The sequence below is a fragment of the Mixophyes fleayi genome, chromosome 8, assembly GCF_038048845.1.
Source record: "Mixophyes fleayi isolate aMixFle1 chromosome 8, aMixFle1.hap1, whole genome shotgun sequence".
Lineage (NCBI taxonomy): Eukaryota > Metazoa > Chordata > Amphibia > Anura > Limnodynastidae > Mixophyes > Mixophyes fleayi.
In genome coordinates this window covers 31,345,985-31,371,213 of record NC_134409.1, presented here as the reverse complement: position 1 = coordinate 31,371,213, position 25,229 = coordinate 31,345,985, and the positions used below count along the sequence as shown (strand labels likewise).

Below are 25,229 nucleotides of genomic sequence, written 5' to 3'. Positions count from 1 at the left end.
ACATTTTCCTTTGAAACCCATATTTCTATATACCTGTATCGGCTTTCAAATGTGGCCTTTGTCTCCAAGATTCTCACCTAGGCATATGGCTCTCTCATTTACATTTAGTGGTTTTTTTATTTACATTACCTATTGAAAGGAAGTCAATTAGGAAGTGGAATATATGATCAAAACAATGTCTGTGATCTGCATATCTTAAGCAGGTCTCCTCATAAAAGGCTTTGCTCAACCTAATTACCTCCTACTGGGCTCACTGTTTCCTTTTTAAAAACATTTGGTCAAACATTTATCTAAGTCAGTGGTTCCCAAACTTTTGCAGTTAGCGGCACCCTTAGAGTCTCCATAATTTTTTCAAGGCACCCCTCCAAAATAATTACAGAGCAGTCCTGTTTTAGAAGTAGTTGGGTCAAGAAAATGTAACAAGTATTTAGGTCAGGACAGAAATACTTATTTAGTTGTATGCAAAAATGCCCCTCTGCATCCAGACACTCTGCCCCCTCTGCATCCAGACACTCTGCCCCCCTCTGCATCCAGACACTCTGCCCCCCTCTGCATCCAGACACTCTGCCCCCCTCTGCATCCAGACACTCTGCCCCCCTCTGCATCCAGACACACGGCCCCTTCTGCCCTCTGCCACGCTGTCCCCCTCCTCTGCCCTCTGTCGCGCTGTTCCCCCTCCTTTGCCCTGTCACACTGTTCCCCCTCCACTGCCACGCTGTCCCCCTCCTCTGCCCTCTGCCACAGGGGTGCCGCGGGCCAGCCAGGGAAAATCAAACAAAACAAAAACGTACAAATCCGCCGGGTGCCGGTACCCAGCATCCTCCTCTTTCATGCAGCTTGTCAATGTACAAATCCGCACAGCGCCGGGCGGGTGGACCCAGCATCCTCCTTTCTAACGTTGCGTGAGAGAGGATCATGCTGGGTCCCAGCGCCCGGTGGATTTGTACGTTTTTGTTTTGTTTGTCTTTCCCTAGCTGGCCCACGGCACCCCTGGGAGCCACGGCGCACAGTTTGGGAACCGCTGATCTAAGTTGAAAATCAGGTTCATTTATGTACCAATGCAACATTTTATTTGGGCCCTGACATTCAATATTCTATTTCATAGAAGTGTGATGATGGAAGGATGTGGCGCGTGGCGAATCGCATAATTTTGGCCCTGTCCCTGCTACGAAATGATGCAAAATTGTCATGCGGGAGAATGTCTTTCTCTCCCGGGAGTCCAGGAGATCAACCCAGAATTAGTGAGTCTCCCCTAATAGCGGTCGCTGCCCCCCCTGCCCCCCGGGAAACACCGCCCCTGGCACTATATAAAATGATGCTTTGTAAAACTGTGGTCTGCAGTTTACTGGCAGTTTGGCCTTAAGTAAATCTAGAGGATTTAAAACTGCCAGAACAAAATGCAGAAAACTGGTGGTTTCATCAAACCGCCCTTTAGTAACTCTAGCCCTAAAAGCAATAAAACACAATAACAGTTGTTAAAAATAAAAAAAGCATTAAAACATATTATTGTCATACCCAACACCCTCTCCATCATAAGCTTTATGTAGAATGCATGAATGTTACACCAAAATGAAGGTCACCCAGGCGCGGGCTGGGAGAGGTGTGGCCGGGGGGCACACAGGCGGCCGCATCACATGAAAAGGGATGCGGCCACGTCATTGATGACGCGGCCGCATCCCCTGTCATGTGATGCGGCCGCCTGTGCGCTGACACGGACGCATCTGATGCCCCCGGCCCTAATAGCGGCCTGACCGAGCGTCACCCCAAAACTACTGAAATTATACCAGCCCCAAAACATTTATCTTAACGCTCCTGGCTCTATCCTAGATTCCATATTAAGGATTTGTGCACACTGATACACTGTACCCCTTTATGAGTACATCACAATATGAAGACAAAAATAATAAAAGTGCAGGCTTATGTCCTGCACTTCTATTATTAGACTTTCCTCTAGTCTTCAAACCTTCAAGCGTTCTCTGAAAACCCACCTCTTCAGGGAAGCTTATAATATTCCTCAACCACCCTCTTGTGTTCAAAAACACATGAAAATCATCTCTGCATACTCCTGATTTCAACAAAGAATGGATCTGAAGACACATTTGCTTATGAGTTTGGATGTAGGTCTGCTCTGCTCTACTACACAAGACACTGCAGGATACATCCAAGACCTATGTGGATTATAAATTTGTAAAAGAATGCACAGAAAAAATAAATTGAATGAATGTCACCTGTTAATAATATAGGCATTAGTGATAAAAAAAAAGTAGAGAAAAAATAGTTTTTTCTATAATATTTTTCTTCCCATTAAATACATTTCTTTACATGTTTCCTGGATCATGACTATATCTGACTGTCCTGATCTCAGCCTATTCTCAACTCTGCTTCACTATTGCCAGCCCCTAAACCTTGTCTTGTGATTTGGAATTTTTCAATGTTTAATTGCATTTGTTGTTTGACTGAAAATGTATGCTTCCATATAAAGAGCTCCTGCATGCAATGTCCCATCTAAAAAAAACTAAGAAAGGGGTGCCAGAGGGCTCATTCAATGTAATTAAATGTACTAATATATTAAATCCAGCAAGAGAGATGTGGTAGATTTTTTTATATCAACTCTTCCTGGTCTGTTTTTGCAGACCCATAGTTTATTTATTATGATATTAACCTCTAAATGTATGCACTGAATATGTTTTTATAGTGGCTTTTAGCCTTTTTGTTATTTGGTTCTGCATAACCTATTTGTTTTTATTTTCTAATAAATTAATTGTTTAGATGTAATCTCACATATTTCACTTCTTTTTTGCTGGATTTAACATATTAGTAAATTTTAATTACATTGAGTCAGCCCTCTGGTGCCCCTTTTTTATTTTTTTTTCTCATGGTTTTGTAATTTGAGCATGCGGCAGCCCTCAGTTAGATAGTGTCATTGGTTTGCAGTTTCATACCATAACATTATATAGTCTATTCATTTATTTTTTTTGGAGTAAGAGTGCTTTAAAGCTGTTTTTGTTTCAGAATGCCCTATCTAAACCTAGCAATCCATAAAGGAAATATTCAAAGTATTAATCTAATATAACAAAGGGAGGCATTTAGATAGCAATGTACAGAGAAAGCATGCAAGCAAGTAAAACATTTGTGCAGTAGTATACCTAGACTAAAAATAAACAGGTTGAAGACATATGTGTGGCAAACAATAGTTTAAGGTTTGGTTTAACATACATGGTTTAAAATGTATTTTCCCACAGGAGACTAACAAGGGTGCGCCTGTAGTCAGAACAAACAGAGCAGCTGATGGGAGTTGCCTCTTAAAGGGAAGGTGGGTGTGTCACCTGCCCATCACGCTAGGGCTGTGGGAGGAGTGTCATGTTTTAAAGCCTTTCTGTTTCACTGTTCAGGGAGACCAATGCTGGGGAAGCGAGCTGGTCTTTAGAGAGCTGGTCTTTGCCTAACTAGTGTTTAGGGTCTCAAGAAACCATGTGGAATTTGTTTGGTGTCAAATACCTATACCATCCAGACATTAAAACTAAGTAAAAAGCCAGAAGTTGCTCACATGTGTTTCAGCAGAAGCATGCTCTTGCCACACTAACTAAGACTAAGAAATTTCACTTGTTAAGAGTAAGGCTATAATTTTCTGATTGTTCACCTTAGCGGTAATAGTACCTGGATATTGCAAAGACATGGAAATAGAAATTATTTTGCAAGTAGAAAAATACTTAGTGCTGACCTGGAAAGAGAGAATGTGCCCTTTCCACTACTTCACTCTGATTTTATAATTCCCATCCCACAAAATGAAATCTTGTTTTTGCATGTGGGAACATAAGGAGGTACATTCATGCGCCTAGCCCATGCTCAACAAGGAAATACCCAGATCTGTTTAGGTCACCATCAGAAGAAACAACATTTTACGGCCTCATAGACTGTAATCTTTGCCCAGAAATCCATGTACGGAATTCATGGACAGAAATCCATGTACAAAAAGAAGCATTTATGCAAAAAAAGGCACATGGTACCACATAATGGCATTTGGAAAGAGTACTTAATAAATTCACCATTGCAGATAAGCAATCAAATACAGTATAAAAAGAATCAAAGACACAGGAATAGTGTTTCAGGGCAGATATGTTAGTCCCATATTTCTAACCTACATATTTTAAAAACAACCAGGGAGATTGTTTTGTGTGAGAAGGAGCTTCCTAAAAGATTGTGTTCAGCTTTAGGTAACCGCTGGTAAGGGTCCCTGGGCTGTAAATAGCGGGAGAAAGGTGGGCTCCATTTACAAGGCTCTAATCTTCCAGTCTGACAACAGACTGATTACTGGTTACACCTGTATGAGTCTGTGCTCTGCCTGGGAATGGGACTGCAGGGTCTCTATAGGAGACAGCCTGACATCTATTATGAATAAAATATATGTACTGGAATTCCTTCTGTTTTTTGTTTAGTTTAATAGTGTGGAACCACATGTGTTTAGTTAGTGCTAGACAGGCAAGGTGTTAATTTTGAAGTTTTCTTTATTTTTTTCTGCTTAATAAAACGGACTGAGGCAAGTTGTACCAAATCCTTGGACTTGTGTGACTTCTCTGCTTCTGTACACTACCATCTACCCCACTAGATGGCCCTGTTCCCTTTACCCAGTTACAGGTATATACAGATAGAAAGAAAATAAAGTTATGCTGCATTGCTTCCTATGGCATATAAGCTAAGAGTTTAGCCAGAGGAAATAATAAAAGGGAAATAATAAACTTAGGGTCCTAAATATATGCTCTGCCCAAAAAAAAAACCCTGCCTAAAAATAGAATGTGGTATGGGGAAGTTATAGAGTAAAGGATATTACAGGTGTGTCAAAAATCTGATATCTTGCAGTTAGAAATATAAGAGTTCACAATCTATTTTGTTATTATGGGTTATCCATTTACACAGCAGAATGTAACAAACAGAGTAACCTGAGAGACCTTGTATCCCATGGTGCAGATAGATGTCCTGTGCTGTATAGTGTTTGCCTCAGTGCCCTCCTGTCCAACACAATACTTCAGGATTGGCTAATAAGGTTAAACCTTAGTCCGATCCTTGTGCCCATTATTAAGAGCGGTAACTCTACAAAATGTTGTATTTTTTTGTCTTATGAAGTAAACTACATTAATAACATGTATAAACCTAATTAGTCTCACAAACAATTTAATATCATTCATTTAAATAGTACAGAAAGCACAATATTTCCATACCTTTAATAGCTTCGCCAAACACTCTGATGTCAATGTAGAGTTTATCTGTAAAATATATGTTTAAATGAATTGCAATAACTATAAAACTATTATAAATGTATATGAAAAATAAATAAATATAAATATATATTCACACACACACACACATGTAAATGTACTGTATATACAGAGATCAGCCGCAACATTAAAACTACTTGCCCAATATTATGTATGTCTGTCAAAACAGCTCTGACCCGTCTAGGCATGGTCTCCACAAGACCTCTGAGTGTGTCCTGTAGTATCCGGCACCAAGATGTTAGCAGCAGATCCTGTCCTGTAAATCCTGTAAGTTATGAGGTGGGGCTTCCATGGCTTAGACCTGTTTTTCCAACACTTCCCACAGATGCTCGATCGGATTGAGATCTGGGGAATTTGGAGGCCAAGTCAACACCTTGAACTCTTTGTCATGTTCCTCAAACCAGTCTTAAATAATTTTTTTCAGTGTGGCAGGGCACATTATCCTGCTGAAAAAAGCTATTTTATGCATTATCGGCGGTGGACAGGGGTCAGCATGGGCACTCTGAATGGTCTACAGCTACACAGCCCCATATGCAACAATGCTGCAATGCACTGTGTGTCCTGTCACCTTTCTATAGCCAGATTAACTTTTTCAGCAATCTGTGCTACAGTAACTCTTCTGTGGGATTGGCCTAGACAGGCTAGTCTTTGCTCCCCCATGCACGTCAATGAGCCGTGGGTCCCCAAGACCCTGTTGTCAGTTTACCGGTTGCCTTTCTTTGGACCACTTTTGGTAGGAAGTAACCACTGCACATCGGGAACACCTCACAAGACCTGCCATTTTGGAGATTCTTTGGCCCAGTTGTCTAGCTATCACAATTTGGCCTTGTCAAAGACACTCAGATCCTTACTCTTGTCCATTTTTCCTGCTTCCAATACATGTGTGTTCACGTGCTGCCTACTATGATCCACCTCTTGAAAGGTGACATTGTAACAAGATAACCAATGTTATTCACTTGACGTGTCAGTGATTTTAATGCTGTGGCTGATTGGCTGATATATATGATAGATAGATAGATAGATAGATAGATAGATAGATAGATAGATAGATAGATAGATAGATAGATAGATACTGTAGCCAGCCAGATCATTAGAATGCTCAAACGCTGACAGCAGCATAAGATGAGTGTGCTGATATTGTGCAAGGTATGACATCCATTTGTATGTGTGGGTGAGAAATCTGCATGTGAAGAACAGGGGAGCAGATAGGGGAGGGGGTGAGTACATAGTACAAAGCCCAGGCATATGGGACAGTAGATGGGAGAAGGTGCAAGAAAAAGGGAAAACTGAGTACAATGCCTCAGAAGAGGAAGACAATCCACGGTAGAAGTGGAAGTAAGCAGAAAAAGAGACAATTTAGATGAATGATAATACAAGAAAAAATACAATATAAATGTGTAAAGATATAAACAACGTAAGGTCACAAAAGAGAATATATATCTACATTAGAGCAAATGAGACAACCAGAAGTCAATACAATTAAGAAAAATGGAATCAACTAGAATGAGCGGAGACAAAAGAAAGGTAATAATCATTAACTGCTTGGGATTTGTATGTTTTTATTCTCTATGCAGTACACAAAACATGTATACTGGAGGGGAAGCTTATCATACACTTAAAGCATATTCTAAGCTTTAAGCGTATTTGCTGTAGATGGATGTCAGTCATCATCAATTTGATAATGATGACTGGCAAGTTGACGTGTTTTTTTTAAAATAAATAAATAATAATTATAATTAAAAAAAATGTGCCCACCCTCCAAAAGTGCTAGCACCAGCGCATGTTTTGGGGGATAAACAATGTGGGTGCCCTCTGAAAGTATGTTAGGCTGGGTTAGGGACACTATAACAGAGAAACCAGCAGCATAGGTTCCCCCTGCCATAATGTCAAACCAGCCCTAGTCCGTTCAGCATGGGGCTGAATTCCCTACGGGAATGGGGCCAGCAAAGAAAATGTGAATCCCCTTCCAAGGGAAAACAGGGTCCTAGCAATCCCTGCAATCCCTGACAGTCCTAAAATGCTTGGCTATACTGGTACCAACATGCCCTGACATCCAGGGACCACTTGGATCTGCAGTGCACCTATATACCGAAAAAAACAACACACACACATGACAAAGTTCTGACAAAGTCGTGACACATAAATTATTTTACCCATATATAGGTGAACTAAATCCATACGATGAGTAACTGCTTGTGACGTGAATGATAGGCTAAGCCGATTGTAAATTATTAAATACAGAGCGTATTGATTGGTCACTCTGTATTGGTTAGTAGTGGGTCTCACCACTATCCCCAATGAACTACATAGTGAATTGTGGTTAATTGTGGCTAAGCATCATTTCCTTGTAGTATCAATGTTTTTTTTATCCCAATGGATTGAAAGCTGGAAGAAAGAAGAGCGATCTCCATGGATTGAGGTCAGCAATAAGTGTGTAACCAAAGGTATGGTTGGGGAGTCTTTATTTTAATAAAGGACTGTGTTAAGGCATGTATGTGTTTAGTTCAGTGTACAGTTTTTACAGGTGGTCTACAGGTTCCTTTGTGCCATGGGTGGCAGTGCATGCTGGTGCTTGTAGTTCTTCAAGTGCCAGTATGCCATGGCAGCCATGGGTATTTTGGCACTTGCAGTTTTACAAGTGTCATCAAAGCCAAGTAGTTTAGGGCTGCCATGGATTATTGGGATCAGTGTACCAGCAAAAAAAAAAAATACATTTATATGATTTAACTCTTTACTACCCCACCCCTACTGCCTCAGGAATAGGAGAAGAGCCCTAGTACTTTAAGCACTGGGCTGTTTTCCCTAGGGTGGGGGGGGGGTTTATTAGAATCCGATTACATTAGGAAATTCAGCCCAGTATTGAACGGAGGAGCACTGTTTAACATTATGACAGGGGACCCCATGCTGTGGGTTCATTTATGAGCTATACATGGCACCACCCATGATTATTAATTGCTGGATTTTAATAATATAATTATATATAACATATAGGATGAGTGATTTCCTACTGGGGCGGTAACCTCTTTTCTAGGCTATGACAGGCTGGTATTGTGAGCTACTCTTGTATTAAATAAAATAGGACATCCAAGAACATTATATAATCATTATTGAAAGACTAGTAATCTTATTATCAGGATCTTATAATAATTTTTCATTGTAATTATTAATTCACCATAAGAAAAAAGCTAACATAGCGAGGCAGGGCAGCTGGTACTGCCAATTTTAAATCACTTATTCAGCACTATTATCACTGTCACTTTTGTTTTTAAATATTTTGCTACTGGTGGCACATTGGCCATTTAGGGAACAACTCTTTTAAATATATCTAATAAAGTATTTCATTTTAAAACCGTATTCTATCACTCAATGAGTGCCCCCAGTTAAAATAAATGTTTTTCCCTTCTTTTTCGCCTCTCAAAGCATACAGGTTAGTAAGTTTAAGATGCTCCAAAGTCTGCAGAGGGACTTGTATTTAACCATTTTTGGTTGAATGCGCAGTACGAAAAATTCATATTTTGTGCATAAAAAAAGCACGTGCGTCTAACTCTGCATGAGCCCTTATATGCTCCTTTACTGTTTGCTTTTTTATTAAAGGGGAGTTTTTAAAATAAAACATATAAGTATAGGGGACTACACAGTTCCACTCATGTACTGCAAGCTAAAAATAAATCCAAATTTCCAATGCATACCAGGGGGTAAATGTATCATAGTGCGGGTTGTACAAGTCGCCGGAAATCGGCGAGATGACATCTTAAATTTAAAACGGCGCTGCCTTGTACAGGGAAACTTCCCTTTACAAGGCAGCGCCGCTTTAAATTTAAGATGTCATCTCGCCGATTTCCAGGGACTTGTACAACCCGCACTATGATACATTTACCCCCAGATGTATGAAAAACGGAACAAATAACATTAATCCTGCCTTTGATGTACTTTACACTATGTGCATTTCTTTATTTTGAATTCACTGATGTATTGAAAGGGATTATTTAAAATAAAAGTTGTATATCCAAGACCCCCATATTTCCTGCATAGCTCAGCTGTCCTGGCACTGGCAACGAGCTCCTCCCAAGGTCCAGACATAATTTTTAGCGTATACACTTTGTAGTGCAGTGATTTGATAACACAGATTGGATGACTGCTGAGCCAATGCAGATGTCCAATTAGCATTATCAAAATACTGCACTAAATGCTGCACTCAGTGTCGAGCCCTGCAGAATGAAGTGTTAGTTGCACCAACAGGGGGGAATTGCTAAATAACTATATGTGTCCCAGACACCAAAGGTGAGGATTAACCATTGAAATAAAATAAATATTGAAACCGAAATAAATCAATAAAGACTGTAATTTCATTTTGATCTTACCAATGGGCAAAGTGTATGTGGAACAGTATTTGAAATGCCTAGTATACCCTAGAAAATATGCAAAAGATAGAGCATTTAGCATAAAAAAGAGTCTAGTGCATTGAAAAACAGAACACTTAACCTATAAGCATTGGTCTAGTGTGGAAAGTCAAAATAAATTTTAGAGCTCATTATAATCAGTAAGAGTAAGGCAACTGAAAACCACATTAGAAAATATAATCCATTACGTTTTGTCCCCAGTGAGCTAAATACTTTAGTATTTATGCTTCCAGCAGTCTTCACATAACTCTTGCATAAACTTCAAGCAACATTTTGCATATTACTAGATGCAACTGCATTTAATTTGCTGTTTACCTTGGTTATTTATATTGGATTTTGGTATATTTTCAAATGACCGATAATATTTTATTGCATTTTGTGGACACATAATACTGGTAAAATGTAATGTTTAAATCTTTTGACTACTTTCATTCTTTATATAGAGCTGAGATGGAAGAACCGCACAAGGTAATGTATTGCGAGCATAAATTATGATAAATCCTAATTAGCCCGGGAAGAAAAATTCAAACCGGGGGGTGCACCCAGACACTGATATATTTAGTTTATTACAGAGAAAGAAAAGACAGTGTGAGTTGAGGCACTCCGTGAATGCTCATTAATATTTAACTTTTATTAGATTGATTAAAATGGACAAAAATTGAGCGAAATAATTAAAAAGAGTAGTTAAAAGGTGTGAATAGTGATTAAAATGCAAAAAAAATTATTTTGCAAAGTTTCACCTTAATCCTATTGTGTATATATGAAATAACAGGCTTGAATGGCACTAATTAACAGCTATGTAACACTTATTTTTATAAGCAAGATAATGAAATTGGGCTAAATGTATTGTTATCCAAAACACCTATGATAATAATGGTTAGGTAAGCTTATTCTAACTACAATGTCACCCGATCTTGGGCTAAGGATAAACTTACAATAGCATCACAAATAAGCTTCTCCTATGGAGCTTGTAAAAGATATTCTTACAGCTTAAGAGTCTGGTGCAGACTCATAGCTTGGAAGTCTGAGAAAGACTCCTAGCGAAAGTCCCTCTCATACAGGAACTTGTAGCAAGTAAGAATATCTTTTACAAGCTCCATAGGAGAAGCTTATTTGTGATGCTATTGTAAGTTTATCCTTAGCCCAAGATCGGGTGACATTGTAGTTAGAATAAGCTTACCTAACCATTATTATCATAGGTGTTTTGGATAACAATACATTTAGCCCAATTTCATTATCTTGCTTATAAAAATAAGTGTTACATAGCTGTTAATTAGTGCCATTCAAGCCTGTTATTTCATATATACACAATAGGATTAAGGTGAAACTTTGCAAAATAATTTTTTTTGCATTTTAATCACTATTCACACCTTTTAACTACTCTTTTTAATTATTTCGCTCAATTTTTGTCCATTTTAATCAATCTAATAAAAGTTAAATATTAATGAGCATTCACGGAGTACTTTCATTCTTTGGTGATTTTTTTTTCCATTACTTTTCTGTCTGCAAGTTTTTAATTGTTTGTGCCCTTTTGTTTGTTTGTATTTCTATTCATTTGTACCTGGTGATATAATTTCAGTATTGATTTATATAAATAAAAACATGTTTATTTTTATTTGCTTTATAGTTAAGCACTATATATAAAAATTGCACCCCTTTTGTTGAATGTTATATTTAGTGGTGCCCAAGGTTTTCTTTCTTTCAGACACGGCTGCATCTGGGTTAATTAGATTTCAAAGTGAAAATGAGATTGGGAGCAAGAATACCCTATTGCATGGAACTTTTCATTCAGCAGAATACTCCTGCAGGCAGCATCAGGAAGCAAAAATCAAGTACAATCACGTGAGAAAAGTCATCAGCCTAAAGGTAGACCATGTTAACAAAATGCATTTATACCGCTTTCATACTGCCGCCCCGGCAATATCCCGGGTTTTTCAAGCCGGGTTTTTGCCGGGGCTCGGAGCGTCCCAGCTCAGAAACACCATTCATACTGCACCTCGGACCCGGGAATTTCCCGGGTCGACCCCATTCATACTGCACAAGTCTGTGCCCTGGCAATTTGTGGGAGTCATCACCAGAGCAGTTTTCATTGGCTGAAAAATGGTGATGTCATTGAAAGGTGACTGGTTTTTTGACGCATAAAGATGATGCAAAAGTGGGTGGTGATTCAGAGACAGGCAGACAGCCAATTAGCTTGTTTTCTGTGCAACCCGGGTTGAAAAACCCGGGTTGCACCATTCATAGTGCAGGCAACCCGGGTCCGACCCGGGAATTACCCCTCGATAAATGCCGGGTTGAAGACCCGGGTTTTTAGACCCGGGATTTTTGACTTGTACCATTCATACTGCACCAAGACCCGGGTCGTTTGAGCTCGCCCCGGCAAAAACCCGGGATTTTGGTGCAGTATGAATGGGGTATTATTGATAATGTAAAAGGACATGGACCATGATGACCATGGCCTACAGATTAGGGTTAGTAGTACAGCAGCTTCATTAATAAATAGTTTTAATTTGTATCTTCTATCTAGAGTATTAATTGCTGGTATAAGCTGGGAATGCGTTTTTTCCCTTCAACACTTGCTTACATTATCATATGAAAACAGGAATAGCTATCTTAGCTATCATACACATGGGCATCATATTAAAGCACATTCTCAATGCATATGAAAAGTATCATGACGCCAATTGTCCGTTATAAAATGTAAGTCAAATTACCTGTATTCCCACACTGACAAACATTCACTTCTCTATGCTTTTTGTCAATTTTGATGTTTGAAGCTTCAAATGCTTGCTAAAAATACAATTGGAGTTCTACAGGATTGTTTGTCTACCACTTGCTAAGCGCTTAGCAAGCACATATCAGCTCCTGTTTAATTACATTAAACACTGCAGGGAAGGTGTGTTCTTTAGTGCATTGTTAATGTTCTTCAAATGTGATGTCAACGTGCTTCGAATAGAAGGACAAGTTAAGGGTTTTACAAAAAACGATTAGCAAGGGAAAGGGCACTAATCGCTTTTTATATATGTACTTTTGGGGAATTTAGACAACCTCATTAGGGTCTACGGCAGCATCCCAAACACTCCCCCATTCTTCCCTGAGGAGCACTCTTTGGATTTTATTTTTTTCTCAAAAGTTAAAGGTTTTGTCTATCACAATTAATAAGTGTTGTTTTTAAAACACGCCACTCTAAAGTGCTTGATTTATTTAATATGTGTCAACATAATGTTATAATTTAAATACTATAGGTCTTATAACTTCAACATTAGTGTGGAATTTTTCCAGCAATAATTCAACAGTATGTAACATTTTTGTAAGAAGCGATAAAAAAAAATATAAAAAATAGTAAACGTAACTTACAAAAAGAACTACCAATACTTTTGCCAATAAATCAATACTCGAAGTACCAGCACCAGTGGTTATTCCTTCCTAGAATGAGATTTAAACATTAGATATGTAGTATGACAAACCCTGACTGAGTGTATCAAAGAATTAAAAATGTATTATATTTTTATAAAACATTTATATTTGATACTTTTTAACCAAACAACAGAACATATGGTGGATCACTCAGGCATCCCTACTATTATTAAGTCCTAGTTTCCACGTATGCAACTATTATTGCAAGGCATGCCTTTATAATGTGTATACAGTACAAATTATATAAAACAGACATTCTTTAAGGTGAACTATCAAGATGCAAAAGATCATTTATGAAGTTGCAGAAACGCAGATCTGCAATATTTACATTTTAACACAACCGCTCCTATTTGACCGGCGTGTGCATAGCCCTACATAGGGCTAGATTTTCTAAGCTGCGGGTTTGAAAAAGTGGGGATGTTGCCTATAGCAACCAATCAGATTCTAGCTGTCATTTTGTAGAAGGTACTAAATAAATGAAAGCTAGAATCTGATTGGTTGCTATAGGCAACATCTCCACTTTTTCAAACCCGCAGCTTAGTAAATCTAGCCCATAGTCTTTTTGCTTTAGGAAAGTGTCTCTGCATAAATGATTTGCGCTCTCATTTGTAAATTTGCAACCCACATGTCATAAAAAAAAAAAGAATCCTTAAAAGATGGTGAAGCTAATAGCACCAGACTAACCCAGGATATTGTATGTTGTACTATATGTACAGTTTTTTTTATATGTACAATGTATTAACATGATGCTACAGTTACAAATCAAGTTTAAAAAAAAAAAAGAAAGAAAGCCTTGTGTGTGAGCGGTAGTGGCAGTGAGCTGTTTCAATAAAGTTTTACTAGGTGTTGTTTATGCTTCAGGTGTTTATTAGTGTATTATATGCTTAAGTAGCCAGTTTACTTAAAAAAAACCAGAAACATCTTTTAATATCGGTTCTACAACCAATGTTTTAGGACGAAACAATGTTTTGCAACCAATGTTTAAGACATCGTTAAAACCAATGTTTTCTTTCAATGTCCCATCCGCAGGGCTGCCGAGAAGGGGGGGGAGCGGGTACACTTTACTCGGGCACGGGCTTGCCAGGGGGCCCCCATCTTCCGTTTTTTAATTTTAATTTTTGATTTTTTTCCGTGGGGGGGGGGGGGGGGGGGGGTCCGGCAAGATCGTTGGTGGGGGGAGCTGTAACATAAAAAACAAAACAAAAAAAATTAATACTCACGTGACCGTGGCGCAGCGTCCCTCCTCTCTTCTCTGCTCCATTCATACTGACTGTCGGGCGTGTCGTCATCAAGTCACGCCCGTCAGTCAGTGAGGAGCGCCAGACAAGACCAAGGCAGAAGAAAGAAGAGAAGACAGAAGAGAAGAGAAGAAAAGAAAAGAAAGAAGTTGACAAAAGGTAAGGAAAGAAACGGAGAGGCAAGGGGAGGAAAACAGAAGGGGACAGTTGAAAGACAAAGTGTAAGAGGAAACATGTCTAGTAAGGGCACTCAGTGATGGTCATGATTTATTAAAATATACCTTTTATTAGTCATATTTAAAATACTGTTCCCTAAAGTGAACCTGAATATCGTTAGTAGCGAAATAGATAGAAAAAGTGAAAAAATGTGACAAATAAACAGTATTAAATAAAGATTGTTAAAATGGCAAATTTTTTTTAGGGCTTACTCGACCATGAGGGGGGGCCCCATGAATTTGTTGTACCCGGGCCCTGAATTCCTCTTGGCAGCCCTGCCCATCCGTACTTCGAAGGCTAAATGAGGACTTCAATACAATGGTGCAATAAACTCTGCTTTGTTGGTAAACACGAATAAGCTGTGTGCATATTCCTCTGTTTATAACTTTAGCCCAAAAGCAAAAAGAAAAATGCATTAGATTGAATCCACAATACTAAAATACTAACATTACTTTTGTAGATAGAAGTACAATTTATGAATTTAATTATTAGAGTGTTTTGGAAATCTGTTGAATTATATTTAAAAATGACATAACATTTTACTATATATATATAAGGAGGCGCAAGTGCAGGATTTCAGATAGTGGGACGATTACACAGGTAACATGTATAGTAAATGGGTACTATAACAGGGGCACACAAAGAATTTTCATGGATTTATTTGCATCCTTACTTTTTGTTAAATAGTACATAACATACATGTGGTGGGTGATGTAGTGTTGGACGTACATCCAACTATTAAGTGCAAAATGAATATAAACTTAGAAGTATCTGTCCGTTGTGCCTCTCCACACACATTAAGTAGTAAGTAGGAGTGGAAGCAAGCGCAGATATGCCTCTTAGGAGGAATATCTGTTGAGCCTGCTTCCCCCATGCTGCAAGATACATGCCCTTAGAGCAGTGATGGCTAACCTTTTCAGCTTGGTGTGTCAAAAATCGGAAAAAAGTGTAGCCTTCCTTGGCTCACGTGTCATTTCAATAAAAAAAATAAAAATATATATATATATATATATATATATATGGATTATATATATATATTTGGCATTGGGTTACAGGGTGAAACCAGATACTGGCCACAAGCAATCTTATATAGTGTTTTAGTTAATAGATTATATATAAATATTGTATTATAGGACTAAAAAAGTAGAGGAATACTTTTTTTAATCCTATAATACAATATTTATATATAATCACACAGCTCTGCTATACCCTGCAGGCTCACCAGAAATGGAGTCTTTGGTCTATTAATAAAAACACTACATAAGATTGCTTGTGGCCAGTATCTGAGGCTATTTTACGATTAAAAATTGCAAATATCCATTATAAGCCCTACCGTGCCCCAGGGAAGCCAGTCAGTGAATTCATGCAGGGAGATATGCAAGGGAGGAGCTGCTGTGACCGCGCATGCGCAGCAGCTCCATTTCGCCGATGGGGAGTTGTACAGCAGCCGCGGCGCTGTCAAAGAAGCGTCCGCGGCTGTGCTGTATAAAGAGAATTTGGCATGGTTTAAACAGGCAGTTTGACTGTCACGCCTGGCGTGTCAGTCAAAATGCCTCGGCGTGTCACGAGTGACACGTGTGTCATAGGTTAGCCATCACGGCCTTAGAGCATGGGTGCTAGATGCATGGCCTCAGAGCAGGGAAATTTCCCAGTCTATATGTATTAATGCAATACTGTCTAGCAGTCATTTGTGGCAGGGGCTCGGAAACAAGCAGGTCTATGGGTGTCTTATGAGGCCTGGTGGATCCCCAGAAATGGTCACAATGCAGCCCCGGAACTGGGTGAGAAGAAAAATGGTTAAAGGGGGTTGATGTCTTTTATACTGTGTTATTTTCCTGCAGTTTGACAATATGCACTACAGGTCCCAGGTTCCTGGATAACAGGACATGCTGACAATTGTAGCTCTACAGAGGCCAGCATGCCTTGGAAGCCATGAGTATGCTGACATTTGTAGTACTACAAGCTCCAGCATACTCGACCACTTTAAGGCATCCAGGGTTTGCTGGGACCAGTAGTGCACCGTCAAAATGCTTATATTACTTAAAAAATTGTATTACCCCCACCTACTGCATGAAGGGTGATAGGGAAGAACCCTAGTGCTCTAAGCACTAGTGAATTCACCCCCATGTTGAGTTACCCATGGTTGTCACTACTGCAGGAGGACCCCACGCTGTGTGTTTCACAGCAATAGTGCCACTAGCCCTGGCTGGGAAAGCCTAGAGCTTGTAATGGCATTTGCAATGGGAAACCCACCCTTTTAATTCCCCCAATTTTGCCTATAGCAGCCTAGGCTAACAGCGCTACTGCTGGTTTTACTTTTACTTTCCCCCCACTATTTATTTTAAACAGGCCTATGTAGATAAAAGACATCATCCTCAGATTGAGGTTGATGACTGTCATCTGTACCGATTGATACACTTAAAGCATATCATACATTTTTCTGTGTATCCTACACTTTAAGTGTTACTTACTCCAATATATGCAAATTGCGGAATTTTCAAGGACACAATTTAGAGCTACGTTTTTGGGTTAAATTGAATCCGACTCTACATCAGGCTCAAAATGCACACACAAATATGTAATCTATGCATTCTGACCTGGCATAGTCTACAAACTATATTGGACAATTTTTAATGTTTAGCATCTTTTGGACAATATTACTTGAAAAAAACAGGCACTGAAATCCAGACCACCACCCCTTTAAACACACCAGATAGATGTACACTGACATTTGCAATCTTAAATTATAAGATTATTGTGTATATGTAGTTAGTATATGTGAACTTACAAATGCGTGTCCTCCAAGGAAAGAATCAAGTTTACAGCCAGCATATCTCTGTGAATTGATTACAAATGATATTATGTAAATAATATATTTTTTTTCACTTTAAATATATTGTTAAATATTTTGGAACTCTAAATATGTGTTTTACTTCTGAAAACTCTTTAATTCTGTCATATGAAGTTCGTCAACAATGCTTCTGTTTTATTTTATTAACCTAGGAGATTTACAGATAACACAATACAAACACCTACCAAGTGCAGAACATCTATACATGCAGAATCACCTAATGATCATACATAGGTAAATATCTACACTGAGTATTGTCATAGTCCATATTCACATCCGTTGTGTGAGGTTCGCATTTATATTGGTAGAGTTGATCTTGTTTTGCACATGTGACAATATCATCACTAAGGAGGCTATTTATTAAGCAGTGAAGACACAAAATGCTGGTGCAAACACTAGCAAAAGGCTCTTTCATTGCTTTCTGAAGTTTAAGAAAGGGTTAACACCGGCCTTATGCACATTAATGGAGCACACCGCTATAGGGACAGCAGTAGTTTTCAAATTATTAAGCAACACAAAGCATCCTGAGATGGCATTACCTGTCTTTTATAATGAGATCCAGCTGAAGCCGCTAAGGGTTCCTCATCGGTAGAAGTGCAATGTCCATGCGCACAGTACTTCCTCCACTTGCCGGCAGCGCTAAGCTGCTGGTGAATAGTAAAGAATCTTCACGGAGGAGGGGTGCTTTTCGCCAGGGCTACTAGAGCAACTCCAGCATGTAAAGATTCCAACGGTAATTTATTATGCATTGCTGCGATTTTCTTAAAGATGGCTATTGTTCTGGGGTCATAAATAGACCTCTAAGCATGTTCTACTGCAGCAGTACTTTACCAGGGGTACGAGAAAGCTTTTCTAGGGGTTCGAATGGTAACAATAGGTTTTTAACTTTTAGATTTGTAATATAAAATTATAGATTTGACTCGATCGTACTATGTACTTCCTGTTGCACCCTATACCACAGCTGTTAGGAACACTCAGACTTGCCCGTCATACTGTGTAAAATGTACTCGCTCCTCATTTTGTCATTCACATCCATATGTTCTATAGAAATAGCTGTCTGGTCCACAAATACATTTTGGGACATCCCTTGCCTTGTCAATTGGTTAGTAAAGGACACTTAGGGCTAGATTTACTAAGCTGCGGGTTTGAAAAAGTGGGGATGTTGCCTATAGCAACCAATCAGATTCTAGCTGTCATTTTGTAGCAGGTACTAAATAAATGAAAGCCAGAATCTGATTGGTTGCTATAGGCAACATCCCCACTTTTTCAAACCCGCAGCTTAGTAAATCTAGCCCTTAGCATCTAAAAATATACTGTACATATACCTAAGGTGGCAGAGGAGCAAAGGAGCCCCTCTTCCCCTTCTACACATTTTGTTTTTATATGTTTGCATATTAATAAATAATTACTAACATAGTAAAAACATTTAAAACATTTAATCAAGAGCTTATTTTGGGCACAATTACTTCCATGAATTTATTTTAAACAAATGAGTTACAGTGAAGGTTTCAATGTAGAGCTATATTACAAGCTTGGGGTCCCTTGCCTTGAGAACTTATAAAAGCAAGGAAGGCAACATCTGTTAAGATGGCTGCAGCCAGGGATTGGCTGGGCAGGGGACAGGGGGCATCTGCTCCCCAGGCTGGTCCCATAGTTGGCTTCTGTGGGCTGGGTTACTGGGCTACCAACAATTTTTTTCCTTTTAAAATGTTCCTAAAAGGTTGACGAGCCAAGTCTTGTCCCCCAGGTTAAAATTTGCCAGCCCTCCCCTGGCTACAGCACCTTTTCACTCAGCTAATGCTATACCATGAGACAGTTCTTAATACATGGCAATGTATTAAGAACTGTCAGATGTATTAAGATGGCAATGTGCCATCTTAATACATCTGCCAGGTGATAGTATCTAGAAAATATAATCTATGGAAGGTGGAATCCTGGGAAGGACTAACACCATTCTAAAAAGTGGAAAATGCATAAAAATAGACATTGTCTATAGAGAAAAAAATGAAATATGAATGACATCTTCGGGTTCCAGTGAAGTGGCCATGGAACCGTCATTTATGGTTCATGACCACCTTATATCTATATATAGAATGCAATATTCAGTGGTACAGCCTGCACACCCCAGTTGGTCACATGAAATCACGTTACATCACAATCATTACGTCAATAAGTTTATTCCTAGGTGTAGGGAAGCTCTGGCAACTACAGGGAGATCTGTCTCAGATGCGTCTACCTGTCAGCACTGATAGATAGCGCGGCCTGTATCTATAAAGTGACTGTTAGTGTAGATTGCGGAACCCACCTCTTCCAGAATCGTCACTAGGCAAATCGAGACAGTATGTGCTGACAAAATGTGGGCATAGTCACATGTTGGGGGTGTGGCTGCAAAACCCGTTTGGGAGTGACACATGCCCTGGCATCTTACCTATTACCTTTAATGCTAAGCAGACGCTAATCCCCCTTCTCCTCTTAATTATCCCTGCATTGATGCATGCACCAATTATATTATTATTCATGTTAATAGCTCTTTAAATAGAAATATTTACTTACAAAGGTGGTATTCAACTCTTCAAGAAAGTCATCATATAATGCATTTGTCATTTCTGTCTGTAATAAAAAATGAATAATAACTTACTTAACATGCCTAGCTAATATATTATTTTTCAATGCAGGACTCACTGTAGGATATGTTCAGAGCATACTTGCCAACTTACAGATTTCCCTGGAGGGGAGGTCAGGTGGCAAGTGTGTGGGGTAGTGATGATGCCTTTGTGTTACCTTATTTTGCTTATTTGCCCTGTGGGGGCAGGTCTTAATTTGCAAGAAAACCTGCCTCCCCTGGGACCTGGGAGGTTGCCTCCTTGTCCGGGAGTCTAGGGGCTAGATTTACTAAGCTGCGGGTTTGATAAAGTGGGGATGTTGCCTATAGCAACCAATCAGATTCTAGCTTTCATTTATTTAGTACCTTCTACAAAATGACAGCTAGAATGTGATTGGTTGCCATAGGCAACATCCCCACTTTCTCAAACCCGCAGCTTAGTAAATCTAGCCCTAGGAGTCTGTGAGATGGCATGGTTTAGAGGGGAATATACAACACATAAATGTAACAGAAACTGTCTGGGACTTAAAGCGTCAGTGTGTATATAGGTTTAACTAGTTATATTAAGAAGTAGATGACTTTCCATAATGTTAAAGTTAAAAAAAGACTATGAAATTGTGGAGTATTCAAGGCAGTTTCATTAATGTTCCAATCTACAGCTATTTTTGCCAATTGCATTTTTCACACTCAACAAGTTTTGTAGGAGACTGTCTTAAGGTCCTTAATAGTGTATGCATATAAATATATCTTCTACCTTCGCAATACTAGTTCAATAAGTTTCCTGGCAATATGACTTTTAGCCCTTCTATAAATCAGACTTTCAGTCTTTCTCCCCTGTACTTTTTCTGTTCTATCTCTCGTATTGAGTGTCCTTTTTCTGATATTCCTCTCCTCTTCACTATTACTCTATTAATGGTCTTATCTTTATTTAATTATATCCCATCTCACAGGCTCCCCTGCTTTATTATTGCTTAATACTCTCTCCTTATCTTTCTCCATTCATCTCCCACTTGAACTCCCCAGTTCTCTCCCTCTGTGTTTCTCTTCCCCTGACTTCCTTATTAATTTTCCTCAGTCCTCCTCCTAATATCTCAGCCTCTTGCTCTGTCCAACTCAACTCTCTACGCTTCCATCTTTCCGTTCCCCTTTTTTCATCTTTCCAATTCTTCTGTCAGATGTTCACTCACTCACTGGGGTCTCTTCTCACACTGTTCAGTGGCTTGAGGCCTACTGTGATTGGCTGGCTCAGTGGAAGCCACAGGAGGCTTGTTCATTGAGAGCATGCCGTAAATGTGTCATGCATTGTACAAGCTCTGTTTCAGCTGTCCTTGAGTATTTCACCACTTGTTTAATGAGGCATTAACACCTACACCACTGCCCTGCAGCTCTGCAGTGTATTCTCCAATGTAGTATATATTATATTTTTTAACACAAAGCTTAATTTTCTTGCAACTACTTCCAGAATAAAACTCACTATTGGAGCTTTAAATTACTCTTAGTAGCCTAGTAAATTTACAGTGTGTCACAATATCATGTGGCTATTCATATATACATACATATGTTAGTGTGTAAAAAAAAAAGTGGAATTTGCAGGGGAAAAAATCTTGTTCCATCTGAACAAGGCATTAGGTATTTATGTGCTTTTTTAGAAAATGTTATTTCTTCACACTCTGTACATGATGACAACAAACCATCTATTTTTGGACAAAGGGGCAAGTGTCCGCTACACAATGCCACTATTCAAATCATGAAGTCCCCTTCCCTAGTGAAGTCAGCACAATCCAAGAGGGTTTTCTACTCCCCCAGGAGTCCAGGAGAACTCCCTGAAATTCAGGAGCCTCCCAGATATTCTTGGAGATTACGCAATAAACTAATTGTTGTTGGTTTACATTGTGGCAATGTTATTACATCGTGACAGTTGCGCACTTAGTTGCCTGGAAATCCTCCCTATGTTCGAATCACCACCTCCACCTCCGGTATGCAGATGCCAAAGATTTTCTTGCAGTCCACATCCCCAGTGACCTCATTGGCCTGCCAGAAGAAGGCAAGAGCTGTGCAGCCTATTATTGCTGCACACAGTCCCTTACCTCTGCTCTGGTGGTCCTGCTTTTCCTATGTTTCAGAAACCTAATTGATCCTAAAGCAATACAGTGCTTGTCTTAAATTTAAGTTTATAATTTGAACAATTCCCAATTTTCACATGTCATAGTCTATATGTGTGTATAATGTATTTCTAAGTATTTTAATTGCAAGTGCATACCAGCCCATGGTCACAAAAGAGGCTTGATCTATCAGAAAAGCGTAGTCCAATAGGAAATGTTGGTAGGAGTGCAAGAGCTACATGTTTATCTATAATTTTGTTTTTGCTTTCATCTATATTTACCATCACTATTTCAAAACATATAAATCAAGCTTATTTACAGTACCTTTGTTACATCATATTTACAAATGAGAACTGCAATTTTCTTAAAAACAACTGGAACGGTCTATTGAAAAAAACACAATCGGAAAACAAGCATAAGGAAGCGCACTACTTTTTTTTATAAAAAGGTAACAAATGATAAAATTACAAGGAAAATAAAGTATGTTAAACATCAAAACTCACAATATGATAATGAATTATTGTAAAAATAAGAGTGGAGGTGTGTCTCAAACAATAGCAATAGCAAATAGCAATAGAGAAAGAGAACTTTCAGTTTATAAGTCTTTAGTAACATTAAATTCACTAAATACTTTTGTATTAAACATTATGTTTCTTAAACTAGTAGCCAACTGGGCCTCTTGGACAATCCTTAAATAAATAACTGTAAATAATTAGTAATATTTAGAAATGCTATATAATCTTTCTGTTTTAATTTCATAAAGCAGTGATTAGAGAATTAATCTGAAATTATTTCTAATGGTCTATCCACTCAGGGGCTACTGGGATCCCTAGCAATTTTTGAACTGATCCTATTTTACTACAGTCTCCCCCATCCCATTCATCAGCTTTGTGCAGACAGTCACACTAGTGAGTAGGTTAATGTCACATTAGCACATTGGGCCACACAGGGCACAAAGGCGAAGGGAAGCCAAGGCTGCTCACCATCTGCCCCAAGATCCAGCATACCACAGGTCAGGACCTCCCTGGCTCCCAAAGAGCCAGGACCATAGAGAGAGGCGCCCTGGTCCCTGCAGCTGATCTAATGACACCTCAATGCTTTCAGTGGAGAGGAGCCAGAAAGGAGATGAAGGCAGGGAAGGAGAAGCAGAGAGACGAAGAAGATAAGCTGACTTAAGGTCAGTAAACTACTTGGGGGGTGAGAAGTAGCCTTTATGAGACTGAAAAGAACAGAAAGGGCGGTGTGGGGAGGAACTTAATAATATGTACATGATTATTAAACAGCAAATGCACCCCATTTAGAACTTCCAGTTTTCTGTTTGCATTATATTACAGTACTATAAGACACATTTGATGGCCATTTTTTTTGAGAAGTAGTAAAGTTTTGTTTTTTTTAAAGATTTATAATTAAAAACTAGGAATAAAAACATTCAAATCTTAGACTTCCCTCTAACGTAATAAGAGAATGGGCTTTGATGTGACATTTATACTTTTGCCCAGCGTGCCTCTTCAGATTCCCTCTCCCCAACTGCAAACCTAGGTACACGTCTAGCTTGTAGAAGCATCTTTCAAGTGTGGAGAGCAGACGTGCACCTTGAAGTATGTAGCATGGAACATTTAGGTGCACTGATGTAAAACCAAAGAAATTTGTTGAGTGCTTCATAAATGAGATCCAGTAAATGAACAGTGAAACATAAAAGTAGTGCAGAACTTGGTAGACAGACAAGGACAGTGCACCAAGGAAACTGGGTGACTTCATCTTTATCCACTCAATGTTATTACAAGATCATCATCATTGTAATACATTTGGAAGATTACATACGTTTACATAAAGATAAAAATCAAATTGTTATTTGAGTTTTGGATCAGGAGAAAAAAATTATATCCACATAATGATATTTTAGCTATTAATATATTAGTAAAATATTTCCCTAATTGTGTGATGCCTTTTTATACTTGATAATGTCAGGAAGCAATTGATATATTTTATATAAATAGTAGTACTTACTTTTATTGCCTTTTCTATACAGTATACACCATTACCGTGTGCTTCCCTGGAATCAGCATCTAATATATCATAATTGAACAGAAAATAGCATTCACTGAGCATAGCATAGAAAAGAAGAAAAAAATAATAATACAGATTGAATAAAACTTTGTTGTTTTACTCCTATTAAATACATACCGTCACCTGCATCCTGACAGAGGGTTACGCCAGCCAACATAAAGAGTGTAATGAGTATCATTTTGCAGACTCTAGAGTTCAGCACCCAGTGTATGTGACAACCAGAAACACTCCTATTTTTATAGTATTAAAAGTCACTGACATGAAAGACAGGAACATGGCATCATATGCTGGAATGTATACAAACCAATTATATAATATTTAATGTTCACAAATACTCCTTTAAAGTATGTTGGCAGTAAAAAATTTGACTGTACGTTTGCCAACAACTTTCCTCCTAAGAATGCAAACATTAATAATGCACTGGTTTTTTTGCAACCCTCTCTATATTAATTATATATTTTCTTTTTACATTTTTATCAGAAATATATTTCCATTTGCAGTCTCTTTTTAAGTAACAGAGATTGTACTGCGGTTTTCTACTGTCTGCTGTCTATTGGTGTGTACTATAGCAATGGGTTGAAATAAAATAAATTAGATGAATATAGATGAGGGTGAAATGGATTGTATTGTGTACTTCTGAGAGCTGTGGTTGTTCATAAATATATTCAAAAGTTGCTCACTGCATGGTGTCATATCTGGGAATATTCCACAACCCTAGTCACTAAGGGTTATTTACAAAGTGTAAAACACTTTCCTGGCATTTTGTGACATGATGCACATAAATCTGTGCTAATACACTGATTTATACATGCAGCACAGATATTAAAGATGTGGGGGAGTTTCTGAAAGTGCGAGCATACCCTACAGTTTAAGGCTGCAAGTGGGTGCTGAAAAGGGTAATGCACGAGTAAAATAAGAGTTCTCAATTAACTCTCTAGGGGGATAGATTTACTAAACTGCGGGTTTGAAAAAGTGGAGATGTTGCCTATAGCAACCAATCTGATCCCAGTCATCATTTATTTAGTACATTCTACAAAATGACAGCTAGAATCTGATTGTTTGC

General features: G+C 38.6%; 1 protein-coding gene across 5 annotated transcripts in view; it reads right to left on the bottom strand.

The window, feature by feature from the left end:
- LOC142099136 (ranaspumin-like) overlaps nucleotides 1-24,391 on the bottom strand; it is a 47,043-nt gene extending 22,652 nt beyond the window's left edge. For 4 of the 5 annotated variants that reach the window (XM_075182302.1, XM_075182303.1, XM_075182304.1 and 1 more), the window contains exons 1-8: nucleotides 24,284-24,391; nucleotides 24,107-24,165; nucleotides 22,424-22,483; nucleotides 19,949-20,005; nucleotides 17,333-17,380; nucleotides 13,031-13,099; nucleotides 9,635-9,682; nucleotides 5,217-5,261 (exon numbers count right to left, since the gene is read on the bottom strand). In XM_075182302.1, coding sequence (XP_075038403.1) covers nucleotides 5,217-5,261; nucleotides 9,635-9,682; nucleotides 13,031-13,099; nucleotides 17,333-17,380; nucleotides 19,949-20,005; nucleotides 22,424-22,483; nucleotides 24,107-24,165; nucleotides 24,284-24,344 — 447 coding nt within the window. In that variant the 5' untranslated portion in view covers nucleotides 24,345-24,391. The remainder of the gene's footprint in view (nucleotides 1-5,216; nucleotides 5,262-9,634; nucleotides 9,683-13,030; nucleotides 13,100-17,332; nucleotides 17,381-19,948; nucleotides 20,006-22,423; nucleotides 22,484-24,106; nucleotides 24,166-24,283) is intronic. The other variant, XM_075182305.1, reaches the window with a different exon arrangement.
- Nucleotides 24,392-25,229: the final 838 nt, after the last annotated feature.